This window comes from Neovison vison, chromosome 3, assembly GCF_020171115.1.
Source record: "Neovison vison isolate M4711 chromosome 3, ASM_NN_V1, whole genome shotgun sequence".
Classification (NCBI taxonomy): domain Eukaryota; kingdom Metazoa; phylum Chordata; class Mammalia; order Carnivora; family Mustelidae; genus Neogale; species Neogale vison.
The window spans coordinates 218,263,193-218,283,000 of NC_058093.1; the positions used below are offsets into that span (position 1 = coordinate 218,263,193).

The following is a 19,808-nucleotide window of genomic DNA, read 5'->3' on the forward strand; positions in this document are numbered from 1 at the left end:
GGTCACTCAGCCCCTCCCAGATCAGGCAGGGAATTTCTGAATAGCCCCCTCAGGGTGCTGAGGGCTCTCAGGAGCAGGGGCAAGGGTGGTGGAATGTGGGTTTGGAACTTGGTTCCATGTACCCCCAGTCTAGGCATCTGAGGGCATTGGCCCTGTACCCCTCAACTGTTCCCAGGCTCTGTAGTTTTTTGGGCAGTGGCTGCAGGCCTGGCTGGGGGAGGAGGGTCCGGACAGGGGTGGGAGTGAGTTTGGGCAGGCTCTGGCAGGAGAGCAGAGAACCCAGGGCCACTGTCTTGGCCAGGCTCTGCTGTGGGTGGAGAGGGCTGTGCTATACTCTTGCACGCTGGTGAGGGTGGGGCTGGTGGATGTGCTTCCTGGGCAGGGATGGGATCAGGGCCATGGCAGGGGTGCTAAGGCAAGGCTGGAGAGTGAGCCAATTGGATCCAGGAAAATCCCTGGCAGCCATGCAGATGTGGAATTTTCCCCATTCCAGCATTGCCCAGTTATGGCGGGGGCAGCAGGGCTCTGCGCAGCCCATGCCCCACCGAGTGGGGAGCAGGTTTTGCAATGCCCACAGCTGGAGCTGTGCATTCTCGGCCCAGGTGGGCAGGAGTTCCTGTCCTTGGTCCTCCTCTGCGGTGAGGAGGGAAGCTGGGGACTGAAAGAAGGTGGATCATGGTTGGGGCACCTGCATCTGGATGGTGCTGTGCGCACCCCTTGTGGACACCCTGGAGAGGTGGGGTCAGCGGAGACCTAGTGGCCAGACTGGTTGGAGATAGGTCCCTTGCCTGAGCTTCCCTCTAGGGATCCTGCCCCCATCCACATTTTAGACCCCAAAAACGTGTCCCCAACTCGCACTGACTTGAGCAGGAGGCCATACCTTATGTTGGATATTTAGGATTCCAGAGACCCCAGTAAAAGCTCAGTGACTAGTCTAGCCACTTCCCTTTGCCCAGAGCTGGACTGCCCTCATCACCAGCACCACGCCACCCCGTTTCCCAGGCACCCTCGAATCCCCTTCCGGGCCGGAGCTCAGCCGAGCCTCAGGGTCCTGCAGTGGGACAATGGCCCCGTTGGCGCTCCCGGGACAAACGCGCCTTGTTGAGCCGGCGGGGGCGCAGCGCTTCGCGCGGGGACGCTGAATGCGGCTTCTGTGCGTCCCAGGCGGGCGCGGAGGGGCCGGGAGGGGGCCGTGGCCGGCCGCCTATTGGCCGCAGCACCGGGGGAAGGGCCAGGCTGGCGGCCGCACCTGGCCGGAGGGAGGGTGGCGGCGGTGGCGGCGGCGGGAGCATGGTTCAGGTCCGGTGGAGTTGGGGGCCCGGGCGGGTACGCCCCGCCGCCTAGTGAGCGCCCGGGCGGCGCGGGCCCGGGACCGAAACAGCCACGCCAGGCCCGAGGAGAACGGGGCTGAGGTATGTTCTGGGGGCCCAACACCCACTGCCTGCCTGTGCCCTGCCTGAGGCTGCAGCCGGCGCTACCCAGACCTCCAAACCGGGACTATGGGAGTCACACTCAGACCTAGGTGGTGCGAGAGTGCCAACAGCTGCTCCAGGGAATGAGTGCCCTTTGGGCTGACAGAGGGTCGGCAGCTGGGGGGGTACGTTGGTGTGTGCCCTGCCCTTGGTTTTTTCCTCATCGCCCCCTTTCCAGGGTTGTCCCAGCCCTCGGACAGGGTGGGTGGGGCTGGAACTGGGCTGGAGCTGGAAGTCCATTAATGATTAATCTTGGACACAGCAGCCTGAGACCTGGGGGAGGAAGGGCAGGGATCTCCCCTGTTCCCACCAGCGCTCTCCAGAAGTGGTTGGGAGGGAGGGGCATCGGACCAGGGGCTGGGGTAGGGGGAGGGATGGATCCCCCTCTGCTTGAGGAAGGCCCAAGGCCACCAAAGAGAAGCTCGTAAATGGGACAAGCCCTGATATCCAGGAAGGGTCCATAGGAAATCCAGCTGGTTGATTTTCTAGGACCAGTGTCAGGAGGGGATACAGCTTGGTCTGCCCTCACTAACAAGCAGGTACTTGGTCACAGCACAGAGCAAGATTGTGGTCTCTTCCCAGTAGGGCTCCCTGTTCCCACCTGCCTGGAGCTGGAAAGGAGGCCGCAGTAGCATCTGCACATCTGGCTGCAGTAACCCACACCAGGAGGAGGGAGGGAGGGAGGGAGGGCGGGCGGGCTGCAGGCCTGACACCTGATCCCCTGGGTTGCCAAGGTGACCGGTGCCATGAAAATCCTCAGGAGGACAGTCCAGTTGGGAGAATCCAACCTCTTCCTTTACCATGGGCATGACCTGAGACCCAGAGAGGTTTAAGGCCACGGGCAGGCCTGGGCCAGAGCAGCCCCTGTACTTTGTCCTGTGAAAGAGGGCATTCCCATTATCCTTAGGGGGAACTGAGGTCCAGGGCAATTCAGTGACTTGCCCAAGGTCATACATAGTTCAAAGGTGGCTGAGTTGATTATGAATCACAGGAGTTATGTCCCAGCCCACATCTCAGGATTGCAGCCCTGCTTAAGACCTCTCTGCTGCTCTGGGGTCCTTGGCTCCCAGATTGGTCTGTGCTGCCCCAAACCCCTAGCTCAGGACCCCTCCCCCCCCTTGCCTTCCTAGCTCCCAGCTCTGCCTGACACTCAGGGGGTGGGCAAGCTGCTACCCTGGGAGCGGAGACAACAGAGCCCTGTTCCCAGCTGCCACCTCGGGCTGCTTCATTCCCTGCTTCTCACTCAGGCAGAGCCCTGCCTCAAGGAAGCTCCCTGTGGACAGAGGAGCTTGCTTCCTGCATATCCCCTTGTCCAGTGGGCCTGGGACTGCTGTTTGAGACATGGGGCAGATGCCCTCTTGTCCCCCAGCAAGAAAGGAGTGTTTCCCTGACAGCCCCCACTCTGGGCCCTAGGGGACTGAGTGTCACTGTGGTGAGAGGCAGTGATTAACCTAGGCGAATGAGGCACAGATGGTGGAATTGCTGGCGCGGCATCAGGCCTGTGAAGGGCTTCTTGCTTCACTTGGACTGGGTGAGGAATAGGGGGAAGAACAAGCCCTCTTAGGAGGGCTATTCTACTCTAGACAGGGAGGGCAGGAGAGAGCAGGGGTACCCTTGGGGATCAGTGGGCTGGGGGCTGGAGGAATCACCAGGTGGGGAGTGTGATGGTTGGGAAGAACTGGGCCCCAGATGATAACTTCTTTCCCACCTGGCAGCTCCAGGTGGCTTGGGCACTCCCAGACCTAATTCCAGCAGTGCCCTCCCTGAACTGCCATGAGATGTTAGGCAAGTCCTTTCCTACCTGTGCCTCAGTTTCCCCTGATGTAAAATCGGGATGAGGGAACTCAGGTCCGAAGCATGGGAAATAAAGGGGTTTGGATGGAGGAGGGTTGCCTTCCAGGAGTCTGCACTGGTGGGTCCTATTTCATCTGCCAAGTGGGTCTAGAAGGGTCATGATCATGATCCAAGGTTTGAGCAAAGGGTCCTGCATGCCTCTTCCAGTTTAATCCTCTTAGTAAGCCCTGAGAGGGGCAGAATATTCCCATTGTTAAGACAGTGAGGCTCAGAGAGGGGAAGTCATTGGCCCAAGATCACCCAGCTTGGGACTGGTAGAGTCAGAATTCATAGCTAGAGCATCTCAGCCTCTCCTGGAGGGGAGAGGCTGGTGGGCAGAACCCGGACATTGTGCACAGCAGGTGCTCAGTACCTTTTAAAAACCTTCATACTGTTACATATTTTTATGCAAACAAGTGCATGACATTCCTTTAAAAAACATCTCAGCCATGCTAGAGGGTACAGAGAACAATTATTACCAACTTCCACATACTCACCTCCTGTGTTCCCAGTAACTGGGAGCTAATGAAGAAACCACTGACTTCTTGGTTAAGCTGTGTTTTGCCCCTTTGAAGCTACTTGGGGTCAACTCAGCCCTGGTGGTGACTTTGCCCAAACAAGGCGGTGTAGCAGGAAGAGCTTGTTTGTAGTTCTGACTTTGCCAGTGAACCCCTCTGCTAGTTTCTGAGCCTCAGTGTTCCCACCCATCCCATGACTAGCAGGTGACCCTGGGAAGTCTGTTGGGGGTTCCAGGCATGGTTGCCATTTGAAATGGTAGAAATAGGTGACCCTGCAAGATGAGAAAGTGCCTTCTGAATCATCAAAGAACATTGCCCTCTTTCAGTCAGCTGCAGGACCTGGGACCCAGCTGGCAGTCATCCCCGCAGCCCAGGGGGCAGGCAGGAGGGCAAGATATCAGGGCTGACTGGGGGTGGTCCTGTGAGCCAGCAGCTTGGGGTTCAGCTGAATTCCCTCCCTGGGTGATCCTCCCCATCTCTCCTCCAGCACTCCACTCCGGAGGGGCACCCCACTGTGGGTCCCTGCAGGGCAGAGCTTCCGGCTGGAGGGCCAACCTGTCCTGTCTGCACCTTTAACTGTGCAGTCCACGCTTCCCAGCTTCTCTGCCCTGGGCGCCTACTGTTTCTTCCCCAGTTTTGGATACTGAGGCTCAGAGAGCTCTGTGGTCACACAGCAAGGTGGGGTAGGCCAATTCTCTCTCTTCCTCCAGCCAGACTGCAGTTTAAAAAAAAATGGAAACATCTTTTTCATTCTAATTTTTTTTTTCAAAGTAATACAGACTCTTTGTAAAACAAAATTGTGTGTCTATATGTGTGTGTGTGTGTGTGTGTATTTTTTACTTTATTATATATTGTAGACATCATTTAAATGAGTGCATAATAAACCGTGGGGTGAATATCATGTAATATTTTTAACCATTCCCTATCATTGGACATTTTAGTTGTTTCTACCTTTCCCCTTTGCTATACTTTTGCACCCACCTCAGATCTCCTGTTAGGTTATGTTCTGTGAACAAATGGCCACAGGTGGAATTGCTGGGTCTGAGGATGGGTGCCTTTAGGCCTGTAATAGTTGCTGTCAAATATGCAGCCCAAGCACTGTAGGGTGAGTCTTGTTCCACTTTGAAAGTCTCCTCCAGTGTCCCCATGAGATTCCCTTCCAGGTACAAGGAACAGCCCTAGGACACCCTCACCCCTTTACCTTATCTTATAGAATCCTGTTCCTTTGTGTGTGCACTGAGCAAACAGCAGGGATGCCCATCAGTCAGGGAATGGTTCTTGGGGAGTAGTGTTCCACGGAATGTTCTACAGCCAATGGCTTTAGAGGCCCTTCATCTTTATCTCCTTGGGAGACTCTTGCTCTTACGGCAGGGCTCTTCACCTTCTTCCCTCTTTCTCTGGTGGATTCCATCTGCTCTTTTGACCTCAGTTCTCACCTCTTTGCCCATGCCTCCCAGTCTCTTTCCACTGAGATCTCCCTCTTGTGCTCCAGGTAAGGGATCTTACTGCTTTTTGCATATTCTACAAGCATTCCCACACATCCTTCAGACTCAACTTGTCCTAAACTGAAACTGACATTGCCCTTCCAACCCCAATACTAAATATACCCCTCTCTTAGCTTCCCTCACTCAGGGACTAGCTCCGACCCAGCCAACTCCCCGCTTAGTCACCCCAACAGGGGTTCTTCCCTTCCCTCCTCCACACCCTATCATTCACAAATGGTGTCTATGCCATGGCCTACAGATGGTTCCAGTTCATTCCCAGGCTTCTCCTTCGTCCGGGTCATTTTATACCTAGACAGCTGTAACAACCACTGTCCAGGTCTACTGGCTTCTCTCAGTCCTTCCCCACCCCCTACCGTTCACTTTCCATCTAGCAGCCTGATGGGAATCCCATCTCCTCACTTCTTTGCTGAAGACTCTCCAGGGTTCCCCATTGCCCACAGGATCCAGGCCAGATTCCTTAGCATGCTTCCTCAAGACCCTGCATCTCCTGCCTGCCCCTGTCCCTTTTCTGGCTGTCCATCTAGTCTCCCCCTGCAAACCCAGCCTCTGACATACACACATGCTGCACACTCTGGCCAAGGTGAATATCTGTTAGTTACTGGGTCTTTGCACATGCTTTTCTGTCTGGCTCATTCCAGGGTAACAGGTGCATTAGTTAAGCCTAGTTGCTTAGGCCCAAGGCCCAAGTTTGGAAAGACTTAACACAATGGCAGTTTAGTTGTCATTTCATGAAATCTAATTGGGTGTTTAGGGAGTGGTGATGCCAATACAAGCCTTCTCCCTTCTTATGCGCCCCCCCATCTCCAGATCATAGAAGACTCGGCCCCATTCATCCAGCATATGCCAAAGGAGACCACAGAGAAGGCCCACCCACCTGACATCAACAGCTATTATTCTGCTCACATTCCGTTGGCCAGAATTCAGTCACACAAGGACGCTGAACCACAAGGGAGGATGGGAGATGTAGTTCAGCCACACACTCAGGGAGAAAAGGGAACTAGCTGCCTTTGGAAATCAGAGAGCACATAGCCTCTTCCACTATCAGGAATCCCTAACTCCAGGAAGCCTCCCTGAGCATGCTCTTCCTGTCCGCTGCAGGCTGGATCAGGTGTTTGCATTCCAGCAAGCCTTACCAGCCTGTTCCTCATCACAGCACCTGCAGCTGCCTGCTCCTCTCACCCCCAGGACTGTGAGCCCAGAACTCTGGCCCCGGAATCATGAACCCTAGCTCGGGGCACAGTGCAGTGGAACAGATCAACTGAAGACTCACTGGGGTCACAAAAGATGTCCACAACCTGTTGACATGGGAGGAGGGAGCAAGCATAAGACAAAATGGGACACTTCTATCATCTGTATGGGTTTATAGACAGAAAAAAATGTAGGGAGGCTTGTGCTAAAGCTGTAAGGTCAGTGACCTCTGGGAATGGGGCTTTTTTCATTGTCTTCTTTACAGTTTTCTGTACTTGTCTGAATTTTTTTTTCAATGATATGTACTGCCCTTATAATTAAAAACATTTTCTATATTTTGTTTCTTTGGCTGGGGTGGGGGGAGAACCTGCCAGAGATAATGTCACTATCAATACCCTGAGAGGAGAACCCTGTGGCAGGGCTGGAAGCATAGGTTCTGCTCTCAATGCTTCCTACTCTAGAAAGCTCTGCTTCACATGTCTCTTCTTTGCCTGCCTTCCCACCCCACCATGACCTCACCTTTTGTTCAGGAGCCTGATCTCCACTCCCTCCTGCCCAAGATCCTTAACTTCTGGTGACACGGGGCTTGTCACATCGCGTCCTTGAGCTTCAGCTCCCTCCTCTGTAAAGTAGGGGTGGAAACGGGGCCTCTAGTGACAAGGATCATGAGGGTGTGTGATGTGTGGGAAGTCCTGAGCACAAGAGTGAACTCTGGTCAAGAGTCCACACTTATAAACCACCTCTCTGCTGTTTGTTACCAGCTCTGCCCTGACTCATCCTCCTCCCCATACATTTATTTGTTTTTCAACTAACTCAGTCTAGAACAGATGGAACAGCGCTTTCCCGTGCCCTGGGCCAATCCAGCACTCGGAGAGCAATGGACTCTTGGTCCTCCCTGTGGCTATTTAAGCTCTGGTATTTCATGGGGCCTTGAGGGCTGCTCCCAGGCTAGGTGGGGCTATGCGGGAAAGGGTAAAGCATCTTGAGTGGTGTCAGATGCCTGCTGCTCCCTGAGAGGAGCTGGCAGCTGGTCAGCCTATGAAAGTGCTCAGTGTGAGATTAATAACTATCACAATAATGATCACTATCAACAGATGGTCAATTACCAGTAAATCTTGATCCCCAGGACCCCTGTGCCTGATGGAAGGATGTGAGGTGCTTTTCTAGGTATCCTCTGTTCATGGCAAGGCTGAACCCAGACCCGAAGACAAACCTAAACCCAGCTAAGAGAGGGGTGCAAGAGATTTTGGCGCCTTGGGTGAACCTGAGGGCCCTTGGGGTTTAGGACAGGGCTCCGAGAACTGCCTCTTCTTGCCAAGACCTTGGGAATGATTGGCACCTGCAGCGGGCCTGAATCGCGTGGTGTCCCGTGCACCGATCCCCACACAGGATGCCGACAGGAGAGGCATGATTTATTTGTACTGCCTCTTTGATGAAGGACTTGGGGCTCAGAGGTGAAATCCCATCAGACTGATCCTCGCAGAGCTGGTCAGGTTCTCTGCCCCCAGGAGGACTCCCAGGTGAGTTGTTTGCTTTTGTGGGCTCTGCTGATTTTAGACAAACTTTGGTCTCTGGTTGTGTCTCAGTATCTCTAAGCCCTGGAATTTGGCAAGTCTGCATTTGGATTTTCCTGTCTGGCTCTGACAGTCCCCGGCTAACTGCGTGACCCTGTATGGGTGAGTTCACCTCTCTGAGCCTCTATTCCTTCACCTGGAGAGTGGACTAATGTATAGGGCAGTCGTGGGACTTAAATGAGATGTTCGAGGAGCAGTTAGCCTCTCCGATTCTCTGCAGGGCTCTGCGGCTGCTTGTGTCCTTGGTGCAAGGACACCGGAGACCTGGCTGAGCCCTGGGGCAAAGGAGCTGTCTGGCTGCTGGGGTCTAGAGATAGTCAGGGACCACCCGGAATGTGCCCCTGGCAGAGGGCCCAGGCAGCACCTGCAGGGTACAGACACATGCCACCTGGTATCCCCAGGGAGGGAACTCATGAATATTCACACTCGCTGGAGCATGAGGGAGCCAGCTGAGCACTGCTGGGTGTCATTGGAGCGTTCCTGTTTCCCAGTGACTGCAGAGACGGCCTGGGAGTCAGATGTGGCTCAGACAGGGAGAGGAGAGGGGCAGTCAGCTGCGGCCCAAGGTGAGTGTGTCTTCTTCCACCCCAGCACAGGGGTCCCTGGGGGAGTAGGACATCTGGGACCAAGGCCTGCCTGGTTGTGGCAGTGACGCCAAAGGACAGATGGTTTACCGTCCCGGGCTTGGTTTCCCTGTGTGCCTGCTGTGGGGATGAGTCCTGTTTCTCCTTCGTTCTCTAGAGGGTGCTGGTCCAACGGAACAGGAGGAGTGCTGGGCCTGGCCTGGAGCCAGCTGTCAGCATAGATGGAGGACGATATCACTAGGGTAACCAAGAAGGATAGGAATAGAAGGGGAGGGACCATCGGCCCTGAGTGCCTGGGACTGTCACCACCTTGGGCAGAGGAAGAAAGACCCAGGTTCTAGTTCTGTCTGCTGCTGCTGTACTGTGTGACCTCGAGGGTGACGCCACCCTCTCTGAGCCTTAGCCTCCCTGCTATGCTGTATTCTCAGATTGGAGGCTGTGAGGCTCAGGCCACACTGTAATTGTCCATGATACTCCATGGCTTTGGACCTGGGGCTGTCCCCTGACTGCAAGCCTCCATCACAGGCCAGGGGGCACACACCTTGAAGGGGCCTCGACTGGGACCCTGGGAGGGCAATCATAATGATGTTAATTATACTGATGGCCATCCATGCCCAGCGGTGTCTGCTCTGCTCCAGCCCTGTGCTGGGCTCTTTCCTTGTGGGATGAGGAAGATCTGAATAGAGCATCTTATGGAGGGGGATGGCATCATCATTTTAGAGGAGAATCTAAGACCCAGAGAGGGACACAGGCTTGCCTAGATTTCCTTCTATAGAAAGGAAATGGCTGAACCCGGTCTCAAACGCAGGACCCTGCCTGGTTCCAGGTGCTGGCTCCAGGTGGCCCTTGGATGTGTGACTCACACACGTGGCTCTCACACCCTTGAGTTAGCTCTAGCTCCCTTCTGTCCTGAGGGTCATGGGGGTCATTCACCAAACATTAACTAGGTGCCAGGCTCCAACAGCGCAGGGATGAGTTCCCTTCATGCTTGTCTGCCTCCGGGCACAGACAGGATCTCTCCTCCCTTATGGGAGGCCTGGGAACCTGGGCCCTGGTCAATAGTGATGATAATAATAATTAATGTGTATTGATCTCTGCCTGTGTATGTGCATCCTGGCGTTGAAATCTCAGTCTCATGACTCTTCTCCGCTAGGCTTCTGGCTGCCGGCCAGCCCCTGTCTGGAGCTTGGTCTACCCAGGGACTCTGCCTGTGATTACCAAGGGCCCTGTTTGCCCTGATCTTGGTGCTATGTGCCCATTGTACACGTGAGGAGACTAAGATGGGGAGGCTGAGCGGCATGCCCAAGTTCACAGAGGCCAGGCAGGAAGGCTGTTGAGACAGTAGGGACCAGCCCCCAAAGTGCCCTCTGTTTCTCCTCTCTTCCTCCTGGCTGCCCTGCCCCAGCCCACAGGGGCCAGACCCTGCTGTGCTGCTGGGACAGAGCCCCATTAGCCACACTTTGGCCTCCTGTGGTCGATCTTTTTGTCACATACACACTTCCTGCAGGCTTGGGACTGGGCTTAGGACACACCAGGCGGGGGCTGCCACGGACAAAGCTGGAGGGTGCATATTGGAGGCCGACAGACTAGGGCCTAAATCCCAGCCCTGCTCCCTGCCTTGCCGAGTGACCCTGTGCAAGTCACATCACCCCCTGGAACCTTGATTTCCCCATTTGCAAAATGTGGGTGACAGGAGGTTAGCCTCCCGGGATAGCTGAGCAGGATCAGTGAGATGCTCTAGAGAAGCCCCTGCCCAGGGCCTGGCTCATAACAGGGGCTCCAAGGTGAAACCCGAGGGCAGGCATGGTTTCAGGAAGCCCAAGTGGCAGAGTGGACAAATGAATGAGTGAAGCCGTGATGGGCTGGGTGGGGGCGCTGTCCTGGGCCAGGCTAGGCGGAGCCTGATTGGTGGTTCTGGGGAGCCGGTCTGCCCCCTGCTGCTGGGCCTCCACCCCAGATCTTTTGCTATCAGCCTCCCAGATTTCCAGAAAGTGCCCTGGTGAGTGGGGCTGCCGGGGCAGGAGTGGGCCCTGGGATCTGGGGAGGGCAGGAATTTTACCCTTCCGTGTTTTAAAGCCAGAGAACCTGAGGCCTAGGGCCCCACTCAGGGTTTGGGCAGGGAGTCTGAGGCTCTGGCCTGGCCTACTGCACTGCCCTATTTTCTACTGGGTCCCCCAGCAGGGTGGGAGCCCAGTTGGAGCACCTGATGCATGGAGCTGCTTTGTGCTGGGACTGGGCAGCAGCGAGCCCACCCTGAGGGTGACAAAGAGTGAGACGACCAGGACCAGGTCCCCAGGGGCTCAGGAGGGAAACAGCTAACACTCTTTGAAAGAGAACTACATGCTCATTGCTTTCTTTGCCTCCTCTGTCTCTGAAAGAGTCAGTGATGGCGGCGGGGGGTGGGGGGGACTCTCAGCTTCCCAATTTTACAGATGAGAAACTGGGACTCCGTGGGGGTTCCTGACTGGGGCCTCCACAGCCTGGGGTCAGCACCTTCCCTTCCATGACCAGACTGGCTAGCCACCTTACCCCACGCTGCATTCTTTATCACCTGTTATTTAAAAATGTTGAAAGAATTTTGCCCTTTTTTTTTGGATTAAAAAAGCAGTTGTTACAGAAATGCATAATATAGAAAAATATTCCCGTATATACCCCTTTTCCCAGCAAGGTAGAGGATACTGCTGTTAAAATTTAGAATATTGCCCTCCAGTTGTTTCTGGGACTACATGTATACATAAATGGATTTGGGGGCATAGTGTTCTGGAAGTTGCTTTTTTTTTTTTTTTTTTTTTTTCACATTATTAGATCATGGTGTGTTTTTGAGCCAGTCCACTTAGCTCTGTCTTGTTTTGTTAACGTGTGCAGAAGACTCCGTCTGGGAACAGGTCTCGGTTTGTGTAACATCGCCCACTGATGGACGTTGAGGTCGTTTCTAATTTTTTAAATTTAACACCATGCCATGTGGGACTCTGCCGAAGTGTTTCTATGGAATCGTTGGAATTTGGAGAGCTTATACATTCCTCCTTTGCTAGGATGAACTGCCTTCTAGGAAACATTCTCCCCCGTTCTCATTTACCCCTGCCCTGTCCACCTTGCCACCTAAGAGGGAACAGGGCTGTGTCATTGTTCTGAGGGAGGCTGGCTTCTCTTTTGTGTAGCTTCTTCCTCTGCACATTGCTTCCTCATGTCCTTTCCTGTGATGAGGAATTTCTAGAGGATGAGCAGAAGACTCAGGGCTGTCTGGTGGGGTGGGACCTGGAGTGCCCCTTCTCCAAGAAGGTTTATGGATGCCTTGGGTAGCTTTTCCAGAGGGAAATATGTGGGGTCCTCCTCTAGGCAGGCTACTTAGCCTCTGCCCCCAGGGATGGTAGGGACGTGCTGTGTGTGTGGTCACAGAGGGGCATGCATGAGTTCTTGTGGCCTTAGAGGCCCAAGGCCCCCATGCCGTGTGTGTTAGAGCCAGAGTGGAAAGTTTTGTGCTTACAGCTAAGGGGAGGGAGGAAGGTGCCCTAAGCTCCAGCTCTCTCCTGAACTCCCATCCCTCAGCACGAACTACCCCCCTTACAGTTCATGCCTCAGTCCCCCGCTGTTAGGGTTGCTGCAGTTAGACCAAAAGACTAGACCAAAAACTTCTCCCCAAACCCAAAACAAACAACAAAAAAAGACACCCAGTTAAATGTAATTTTCAGATAAACGCTGAATAATTTTTAGTATGTGCTATGCAGTAGTAAAATTAAACAAATTTGGGGGCACCTGGGCAGCTCTATTGATTAAGCGCCCAACTCTTGGTTTCGGCTCAGGTCATGATCTTGTGGTCGTGGGATTGAGACCCACGTAGGGGGCCTCTGTGCTCAGCACGGAGTCTGCTTCAGATCCTCTCCCCCTCACTTTGTCCTCCATGCTTGTGCATGCGCGCACACGCTCTCAAATAAATAAAATATTCAAAAACAAAATTACACAAATTTTATTCATTGTTTATCTCGAATTCAGATTTACCTGGGGATCCCTGCCTGCTGGCAGTCAGAGAGAGGAGGTAGGTCTGCCTGGGTGACCTGAACCCTCTCCTTCCTCACTCAGAGCTTCAGTTTCACCATCCGCCTGCCCTAGAGACCCAGGGGCACAGGGACCAGTGAAAAGAGCTGAGGAGCCAGCCCTTCACTGGGCAGCTGGGAAGGGTGGCATAGGGAACAGGTGGCACTGGCTGGGTCTTTGAAAAGTGAACGATTCCTTGTGAATAGTGCTGGCCCCAGACCTGGGGCAAGGGGAGAACGGGGCACTGGGAGAGGGCCTTCTTTTCTGTCTTAGAAAAAATTTCATTATGAAGCCCCAAAATGTATAAAGTAAACTAATGACACCCAGGTGCCCACCCAAAATTCTTTCAAAACTTAAACTGAGGGACACATGGGTGGCTCAGTCAGTTAACTGGCTGCCTTTAGCTCAGGTCATGATTCCAGGGTCCTAGAATCAAGTCCCGCATCGGACTCCTTGCTCATTGGGGAGACTGCTTCTCCCTCTGCCCGCTGCTCCCCCTGCTTGTGCCCCCCTCTCTCTTCCTGACAAATAAATAAATAAAATCTTTTAAAAAAAATTAAAACTGAAACAGTTAGTAGAACCTGCTTCTTGTGCCATCCCCCAGTCTCTCTCTGTATTGGCTTTGCCCACCGTCTCTGTTTGTGCCCCTGTTGCTGTGTCTCTCTGTGTGTTTGTCTCTCTGTCCTCCTGTGGACCTTGCCGGGGGGCCACAGAGCCTGCAAAGGGCAGTCTCAATGTCAAAGGCTGCCCATGACCCCACCAAGCCTTGGGTGGGCATGGGGGCTCCCCAAGGCTGGACTCCTGATGCTTGCCCTGCTCTGTGACCCCACAGGTGTCTGAGATGCCGCTGCCACAGAAGAAGCGCTGGGTGTCCATGGCCAAGGGGCTGGTGCTGGGCGCACTCTTCACCAGCTTCCTGGTGCTGCTGTACTCCTATGCTGTCCCCCCACTGCACGCCGGCCTGGCCTCCATGTGAGTGGCTCTCCTGGGGGGCTGAGGGGTGGGGTCTGGGGTGTGGGGGCACCCTGAGCCCTACATTATGCTGTGCTGGGCAGAAATGGTGCTACGGGCAGAGCTCTCTGTGTAACCCTGGGCCTCAGTGTCTTCTGTAAAATGGGCATGATAACAGAGCCTGCCTCATAGAAGTGTGAGGACCCAGTAACACTGTGTGTGGGGCTGGGCTGATCACCATCTGAGGCTACAGTGGGGCCAGGAGGTGGGGGTGACTTGTCCAGGAGAACTCAACTGACGCAAGCTGACACAAGGCCTGGATTCAGACCGGGGTCTGTCTGCGCCCCAGCCCCAGGCCTGGCTCCTAACCATGAGGCTATCCCACCCCCTCATGGGGCTGCTGTGCCCAGGCCTGCCATGGTTGGTGCTCTTAGCTGGTGGTATCAAGCCCAACTAGAGGAAATCACCAGTGATTGACTATTTTGGGTTGAAAACCAATCTACAAAATTTCCTGTGGTCCAGCCTCATGCTAATGATAAACAGACAATGCCGTGGCCAGGAATGAGACAGGAACCAGCAAGCTTGTCACACTTGGACCTCACACCAACACCGCAGAGGGGCTGTTACTTCCCCCATTTCACAGATGAGGAAGGTGAGGCCAGAGAGGCCAAAGCACCCTATCCAAGCACGACAGCTTGGACGCAGGCCTGTCTGGTCCCCTGTCCTGGCTCCTCTCCTCCCCACCATCCCCCAAAAGCCCCCATCTTTAGACACCGGGGCACTGGGGGTTCTGTGTCCCGGATGGCCCCCAGCAGCCCCTGAGACTCTCCCCATCATTCCGTCCACAGAAGGACCCCAGAAGGCACAGCGCCCTGCTCCCCGGAGCCCGCTGAGCCGGAGACCCAGACCCCGGCCAACAGCTCTGTGGGAGCTTGCCAGCCTCGGCGCGACATCGTGTTCATGAAGACGCACAAGACGGCCAGCAGCACGCTGCTCAACATCCTGTTCCGCTTTGGCCAGAAGCACCGGCTCAAGTTCGCCTTTCCTAATGGCCGCAACGACTTCGACTACCCAGCCTTCTTCGCTCGCAACCTGGTGCAGGACTACCGGCCCGGCGCCTGCTTCAACATCATCTGCAACCACATGCGCTTCCACTATGACGAGGTTCGCGGGCTGGTGCCGCCCAACGCCACGTTCATCACCGTGCTCCGCGACCCCGCCCGTCTCTTCGAGTCCTCCTTCCACTACTTCGGTTCGGTGGTGCCCTTCACGTGGAAGCTCTCGGGCCGCGACAAGCTGGCCGAGTTCTTGCAGGATCCGGACCGCTACTACGACCCCAACGGCTACAACGCCCACTACCTCCGCAACCTGCTCTTCTTCGATCTGGGCTACGACAGCGGCCTGGACCCTGGCGACCCGCAGGTGCAGGAGCACATCCTGGAGGTGGAGCGCCGCTTCCACCTGGTGCTCCTGCAGGAGTACTTCGATGAGTCCCTGGTGCTGCTCAAGGACCTGCTGTGCTGGCAGCTCGAGGACGTGCTCTACTTCAAGCTCAACGCCCGCCGCGCCTCTGCCGTGCCGCGCCTCTCCGGGGAGCTGTACCGGCGCGCCACGGCCTGGAACGTGCTGGACGCCCGTCTCTACCGCCACTTCAACGCCAGCTTCTGGCGCAAGGTGGAGGCGTTCGGGCGAGAGCGCATGGCCCGGGAGGTGGCCGCCCTGCGGCGCGCCAACGAGCGCATGCGGCGCATCTGCATCGACGGGGGCCGGGCTGTGGACGCCGCCGCCATCCAGGACTCGGCCATGCAGCCCTGGCAGCCGCTGGGCGCCAAGTCCATCCTCGGCTACAACCTCAAGAAGAGCATCGGGCAGAGGCACGCGCAGCTCTGCCGTCGCATGCTCACGCCTGAGATCCAGTACCTTATGGACCTCGGCGTCAACCTGTGGGTCACTAAGCTCTGGAAGTTCATCCGGGACTTTCTGAGGTGGTGACACCCCGCCCACCCGCAGCCCCCTAGGCCAGCTGGATCGCTGAGGAGGGGCTGCGTGGGGGCGCAGGGGGTGGGGTGCCGCCGGCCTCCGCTGGGCCCTCCTGGTGCCATCCCGGCTCCCGGGGTGAGGTAGGGTCTGCTGCGGGGGGCACGGCCAAGCCGGATCGGGGCCCTCGGCAGGCAGGGCCTCAGATCAGTATTTGACTAATTCTAGTTTTGTTTTTGTTTTTTTGTTTTGTTTTATTTTTTTTTAAAGAATTAAATCCTCTTCCCTCCAAAAAAGAATGTTCTATTTCCTGCCTCCCCTTAAAGGGGAGAGTTCAGAAGTAAAGGCGTTTGATGTTGTGTTTTTTGTTAATCAGCCTCTGTGGTGCTGACTGGTGGGGCCCTGTGTGGGAGATGAGCCATGAGGATGGGGGGACCTGCAAGAGAGCATGGGGGGTGCCTGAGTGTGTGGGACGGAGCCCAGCGGTGTGGCAGGGTTTGGCGCGCACCTGTTAGGTGCTGAAGCCCTGTGTGGTTGAAGGACTCCCAGGAACTACCAAGACCTGGAAGAGCGTGTGTGTGTGCGATCATCCTGGAGCTCTACCAGTCACTGAGTCCAGCCCAACACTGGTTATGTGTCCAGCAGTAGGCTGAGTGCGTTATTTCAATTCATCTTCATCAAAACTCAGCAATGCGGGAACTATCATTTCCTCATGCCAGAGATGAGGAAGGGAGCTCAGAGAGGGAAAGTCATCTGGCCAAGATCACACAGCAAGTAAGTGGTAGGGCTGGAACAGGGGCTGGGGAGGATGGAGTGTGCGTCCATATTAAGATTAAGAGTCCGTGTGTGTGTGTGTGTGTGTGTGTGTGATGGGGAGGTGGGGAGCTCTTGGGGTAGCACTGAGCAGCAGGCTCTGGGCCCAGGCTGAGGGTTCCTTGTATAATCCCATTAATCCTCACGATCACCCTTCGAGGTAGGCACCATTACCATCCCATATTACAGATGTGGGAATTGACATTCTGAGAGAGATCAGAAGGGACTTAACTGAAGTACACATCAGACCCTAAACTAAACCTTCTCTCTGGGGCCCCAGACGCCTTGCAGAGGTGTGAGTATGTCTCAGCTCTAACCACCTGCGTCCCTCAGCCTCCCCAGGGGGACAAGTTCCCTCTCTGGGGCACAGGACTTGTGGGTCTCTAACTAGGAGCCAGGAGCCAGACACAAAAGGTAGAATCCACAGCCAAATAAGTTTATTGGAGAACTGTCTGTACCAGGCTCCAAGCCAAGTACGTGTACACCTTATCTGGATATCCACAACATCCCATCTTTATAGACCAAAGCTCAGAGAGGTTAAGTGATTTACTGAAGGTCACCATCTTATTACTGTAAGAACTGGGTTTCCGGCCAAATAAGTGAGATCTTAAGCCCCTCCCTGGATCTGAATCAGTCTTTCTCCTGGGAGTGAGTTTCTGCTCCAAGCAGGGTGGAAAGAAGTTAAGGGGACCAACTGTCTCAGTATGCTGGGACTGTCCCAGTTTTTGCACGGAAAGTTCCCAAATCCCAGGAAACTCCTTAGTCCTAGGCAACCGGGATGGTTGGTCAGCCTGGGGGAGTTTTGAACTCACAAGCCCCCTTTGGCCTCCTAAATTTCTTTGCAGCAAGAAATAAGGACACTTTTGAAGGCTTTATTTAATTCACATGGAAAGAACTAAGTGGAAGGAAGGAAGGAAGGATAGCCAAGAGAGAAAGATGAAAGAAAGAAAGAAAGAGCGAGCCAATATTATTGACTCCAAATTTATGAGATAATCTCCCCCAATACACATTTTATTTGTCAAAGAGAAATATGATTTAATGCAATAAAATAATATCTTGGGCTTGTGGAACCTCCTAATTTTATTTCCTTGGACCCTTAAGGGCCTATAAATACCGATAATAATATTATATGCCATGTAATTATTTATTATTAATATTGGCACTACTAAGCCCTTAGGGATCCAAGGAGAATAAATCTGGCAAATAGTAGATGCCAAGAATATAAATTGCTCCATTAGCATTTACTATCTGTCTGGTTTGTTTTAAGAACATTACAGTTATTAACTCATTTATTAACATAATATTTTAACAATGAGTAGTTGTCTGGTATGAGCGGGCACTTATGCTCAGCTCTATGCCCCATGGGAACATGAACAATCCCCTTTGCTCTCCTGAAGAGGCGACCAAAACACAGAGAAACTGAGCAACAAGCCCAGGGTCAACCAGCCCTGCAGCCATAGAGGCAGGATGCAAACCCAGGTCAGTCAGACACCAAGGGCCGGTGCTTGCAGCCTCCAGACCCTCGGTGCCTTCTAGTTGGCCACCTCAGCCTCGGGATGGAGGTCTTCTCAATGGTTGAAAATGTATGAAGTCTCCAAGGGGCAGGGCTGCTTAATCTCCAGGAGCCTCACTGCTCTTGCCACACGTGGACAGCAGAGGGCGCCATGGTACCAAATTTGGTCTTAGCGGGTCATGACGTTCGCCGCCGCCAGGGGCTGGGGGCACCCATGGTTAGGCCTGGGCCTACAGGTGAAAGCCAGGGCGAGGGTCATGATTGTGCCCTGGGAGAAATTCAGTGGAACTACCTGTTCCTCTCTGTTATGGGATGAACTGTAACCCCTAAAAAGATACGTCAAAACCCTAACCCCCACTTCCCTATGACTGAACTTATTTGGAAATAGGGTCTTTGTACATGTAATCAAGTAAAGATGAAGTCATTAGGGTAGGTCCTAATTCAAGACGGCCGGTGTCCTTCTAAGAAGTGGCAATGTCATGTGTCCCTTCACAGGGACAACGCCATGTGAAGACAGGCCGAAACTGGCGTGAGGCAGTTACAAGCCAAGGAATGCCAAGGGTCAACAGTGACCTCCAGAAGCTAAGAAGAGGCAATGAAGGATTCTACCCAGAGTCTCAGAGGGAACATGGCTCTGCTGACACCAGACTTTCGGTCTTCCAGACTTCAGAACTGTGAAAGAATAAATTGCTATTGTTTTAAAGCCATCCAGCTTGTGCCGCTTTGTTACACAGCAGCCTCAGGACACAAACACGTGGTCTGTGCCCGGTCCCTGCTCTGGGTCCGGCCTCTGTCCCTCACCTGGATCCCTTTCCCCAGGCTTGCCCCTGTGATCCACTGATAGCCAGAGGCCATCCTAGGCTCTGAGCGCTCCATGGTCCCCCTCATCCCTGGGGAGAAGCCATGCAACTGCCCACGTCTGTGGCTTCGCACAGGCTCTTCCCTCTACCATAAAGTGTCCTTCCCATTGCAGGCCTAACATCGCTAAGTGACTCCAAAGCAAGCTCTGCCGCCTCCTCTGGACCTTCTTCCCTGACATCCCAGCCCTCAAGCTAGCTTAGGGCCTCCGGGCTCCCCATCTCAGTTCTGCTCACCAGGGCACAACTGCAGAGATGCTTGTCTGCCAGGCGCTGATGGTGTGCTCCTCCAAGACAGGATCTGCGTTTGTCTTGACACAAGCAGCCTTTAGTACCCAGGCCAGTGCCCGACACACAGTTGGTTTTCAATAAATGTTTAAAGGGGAAAGGAAGGAAAGAAATAGGGAGGGAGGGAGAAAGGAAGGAAGGAAGAAAGGGAGGAAGGAAAGAGAAAAGGAAGGGAGGGGAGGGAGTGGATCGAAGGGAGGAGGGAAGAGAAGAAGGGTCCCTGGGTGGCTCAGCTGGTGAAGCATCTGATTCTCCATTTCAGTTCATCATGATTTCAGGGTCATAGGATGGAGCCCCATGTAGAGCTCTGCACTCAGAGCAGAATCTGCTTGAAATTCTAGCCAGTAGGGCAAGAGAAAGTTACTTCCTCCCTTGAGGGCATTCCAGAGCCTACTTGCCTTAAGTGACTGGGCCCTCATTTTCACTGGAAGGTAACACATTAGCCAAAGCACGCAAGTGCAGGAATGAATTCACAAGGTGAAAAGTCATGTGTTGCTGGGGTGGGACACAGGTCAAGTAAGAGTTGACAGGGACCGGTAGAGGCTGAGACCCTGGGAAACACTTACTCTGGAGAGTAGGCAGGTCCTGGGCAGGCTGGGGACAACCCAGGGGTACTAGAGAGCAGGAGAGAAGCTGTGAAAGGAGAGGTAGCCCTTGCCAACCTCCTTGGTATCGTGTCTTTGATAAGCTCTTATTGAGCACC

General features: G+C 54.3%; 1 protein-coding gene across 2 annotated transcripts; it reads left to right on the top strand.

The window, feature by feature from the left end:
- Positions 1–1,278: 1,278 nt before the first annotated feature.
- Positions 1,279–16,006, top strand: GAL3ST1 (galactose-3-O-sulfotransferase 1). 2 transcript variants are annotated; one of them, XM_044243914.1, is made up of 3 exons: positions 1,279–1,412; positions 13,539–13,678; positions 14,506–16,006. In XM_044243914.1, the coding sequence occupies exons 2-3, from the start codon at positions 13,548–13,550 to the stop codon at positions 15,647–15,649; spliced, it is 1,275 nt and encodes a 424-aa protein (XP_044099849.1). In that variant the 5' UTR covers positions 1,279–1,412; positions 13,539–13,547; the 3' UTR covers positions 15,650–16,006. The 2 variants fall into 2 exon arrangements, with proteins under 2 accessions (XP_044099849.1, XP_044099850.1); XM_044243915.1 differs by lacking the exon at positions 1,279–1,412 and adding an exon at positions 8,528–8,656.
- The last annotated feature ends 3,802 nt before the right edge of the window (positions 16,007–19,808 follow it).

What these genes read in the sequence shown, in the direction of transcription:
- GAL3ST1 (XM_044243915.1), top strand. Translation starts at nt 8,609, where the DNA reads ATGTGGCTCAGACAGGGAGAGGAGAGGGGCAGTCAGCTGCGGCCCAAG. An exon ending in GCAGTCAGCTGCGGCCCAAG is followed by an intron (nt 8,657 to 13,538) that starts GTGAGTGTGTCT and finishes GTGACCCCACAG; the next exon opens with GTGTCTGAGATGCCGCTGCC. An exon ending in CACGCCGGCCTGGCCTCCAT is followed by an intron (nt 13,679 to 14,505) that starts GTGAGTGGCTCT and finishes TTCCGTCCACAG; the next exon opens with AAGGACCCCAGAAGGCACAG.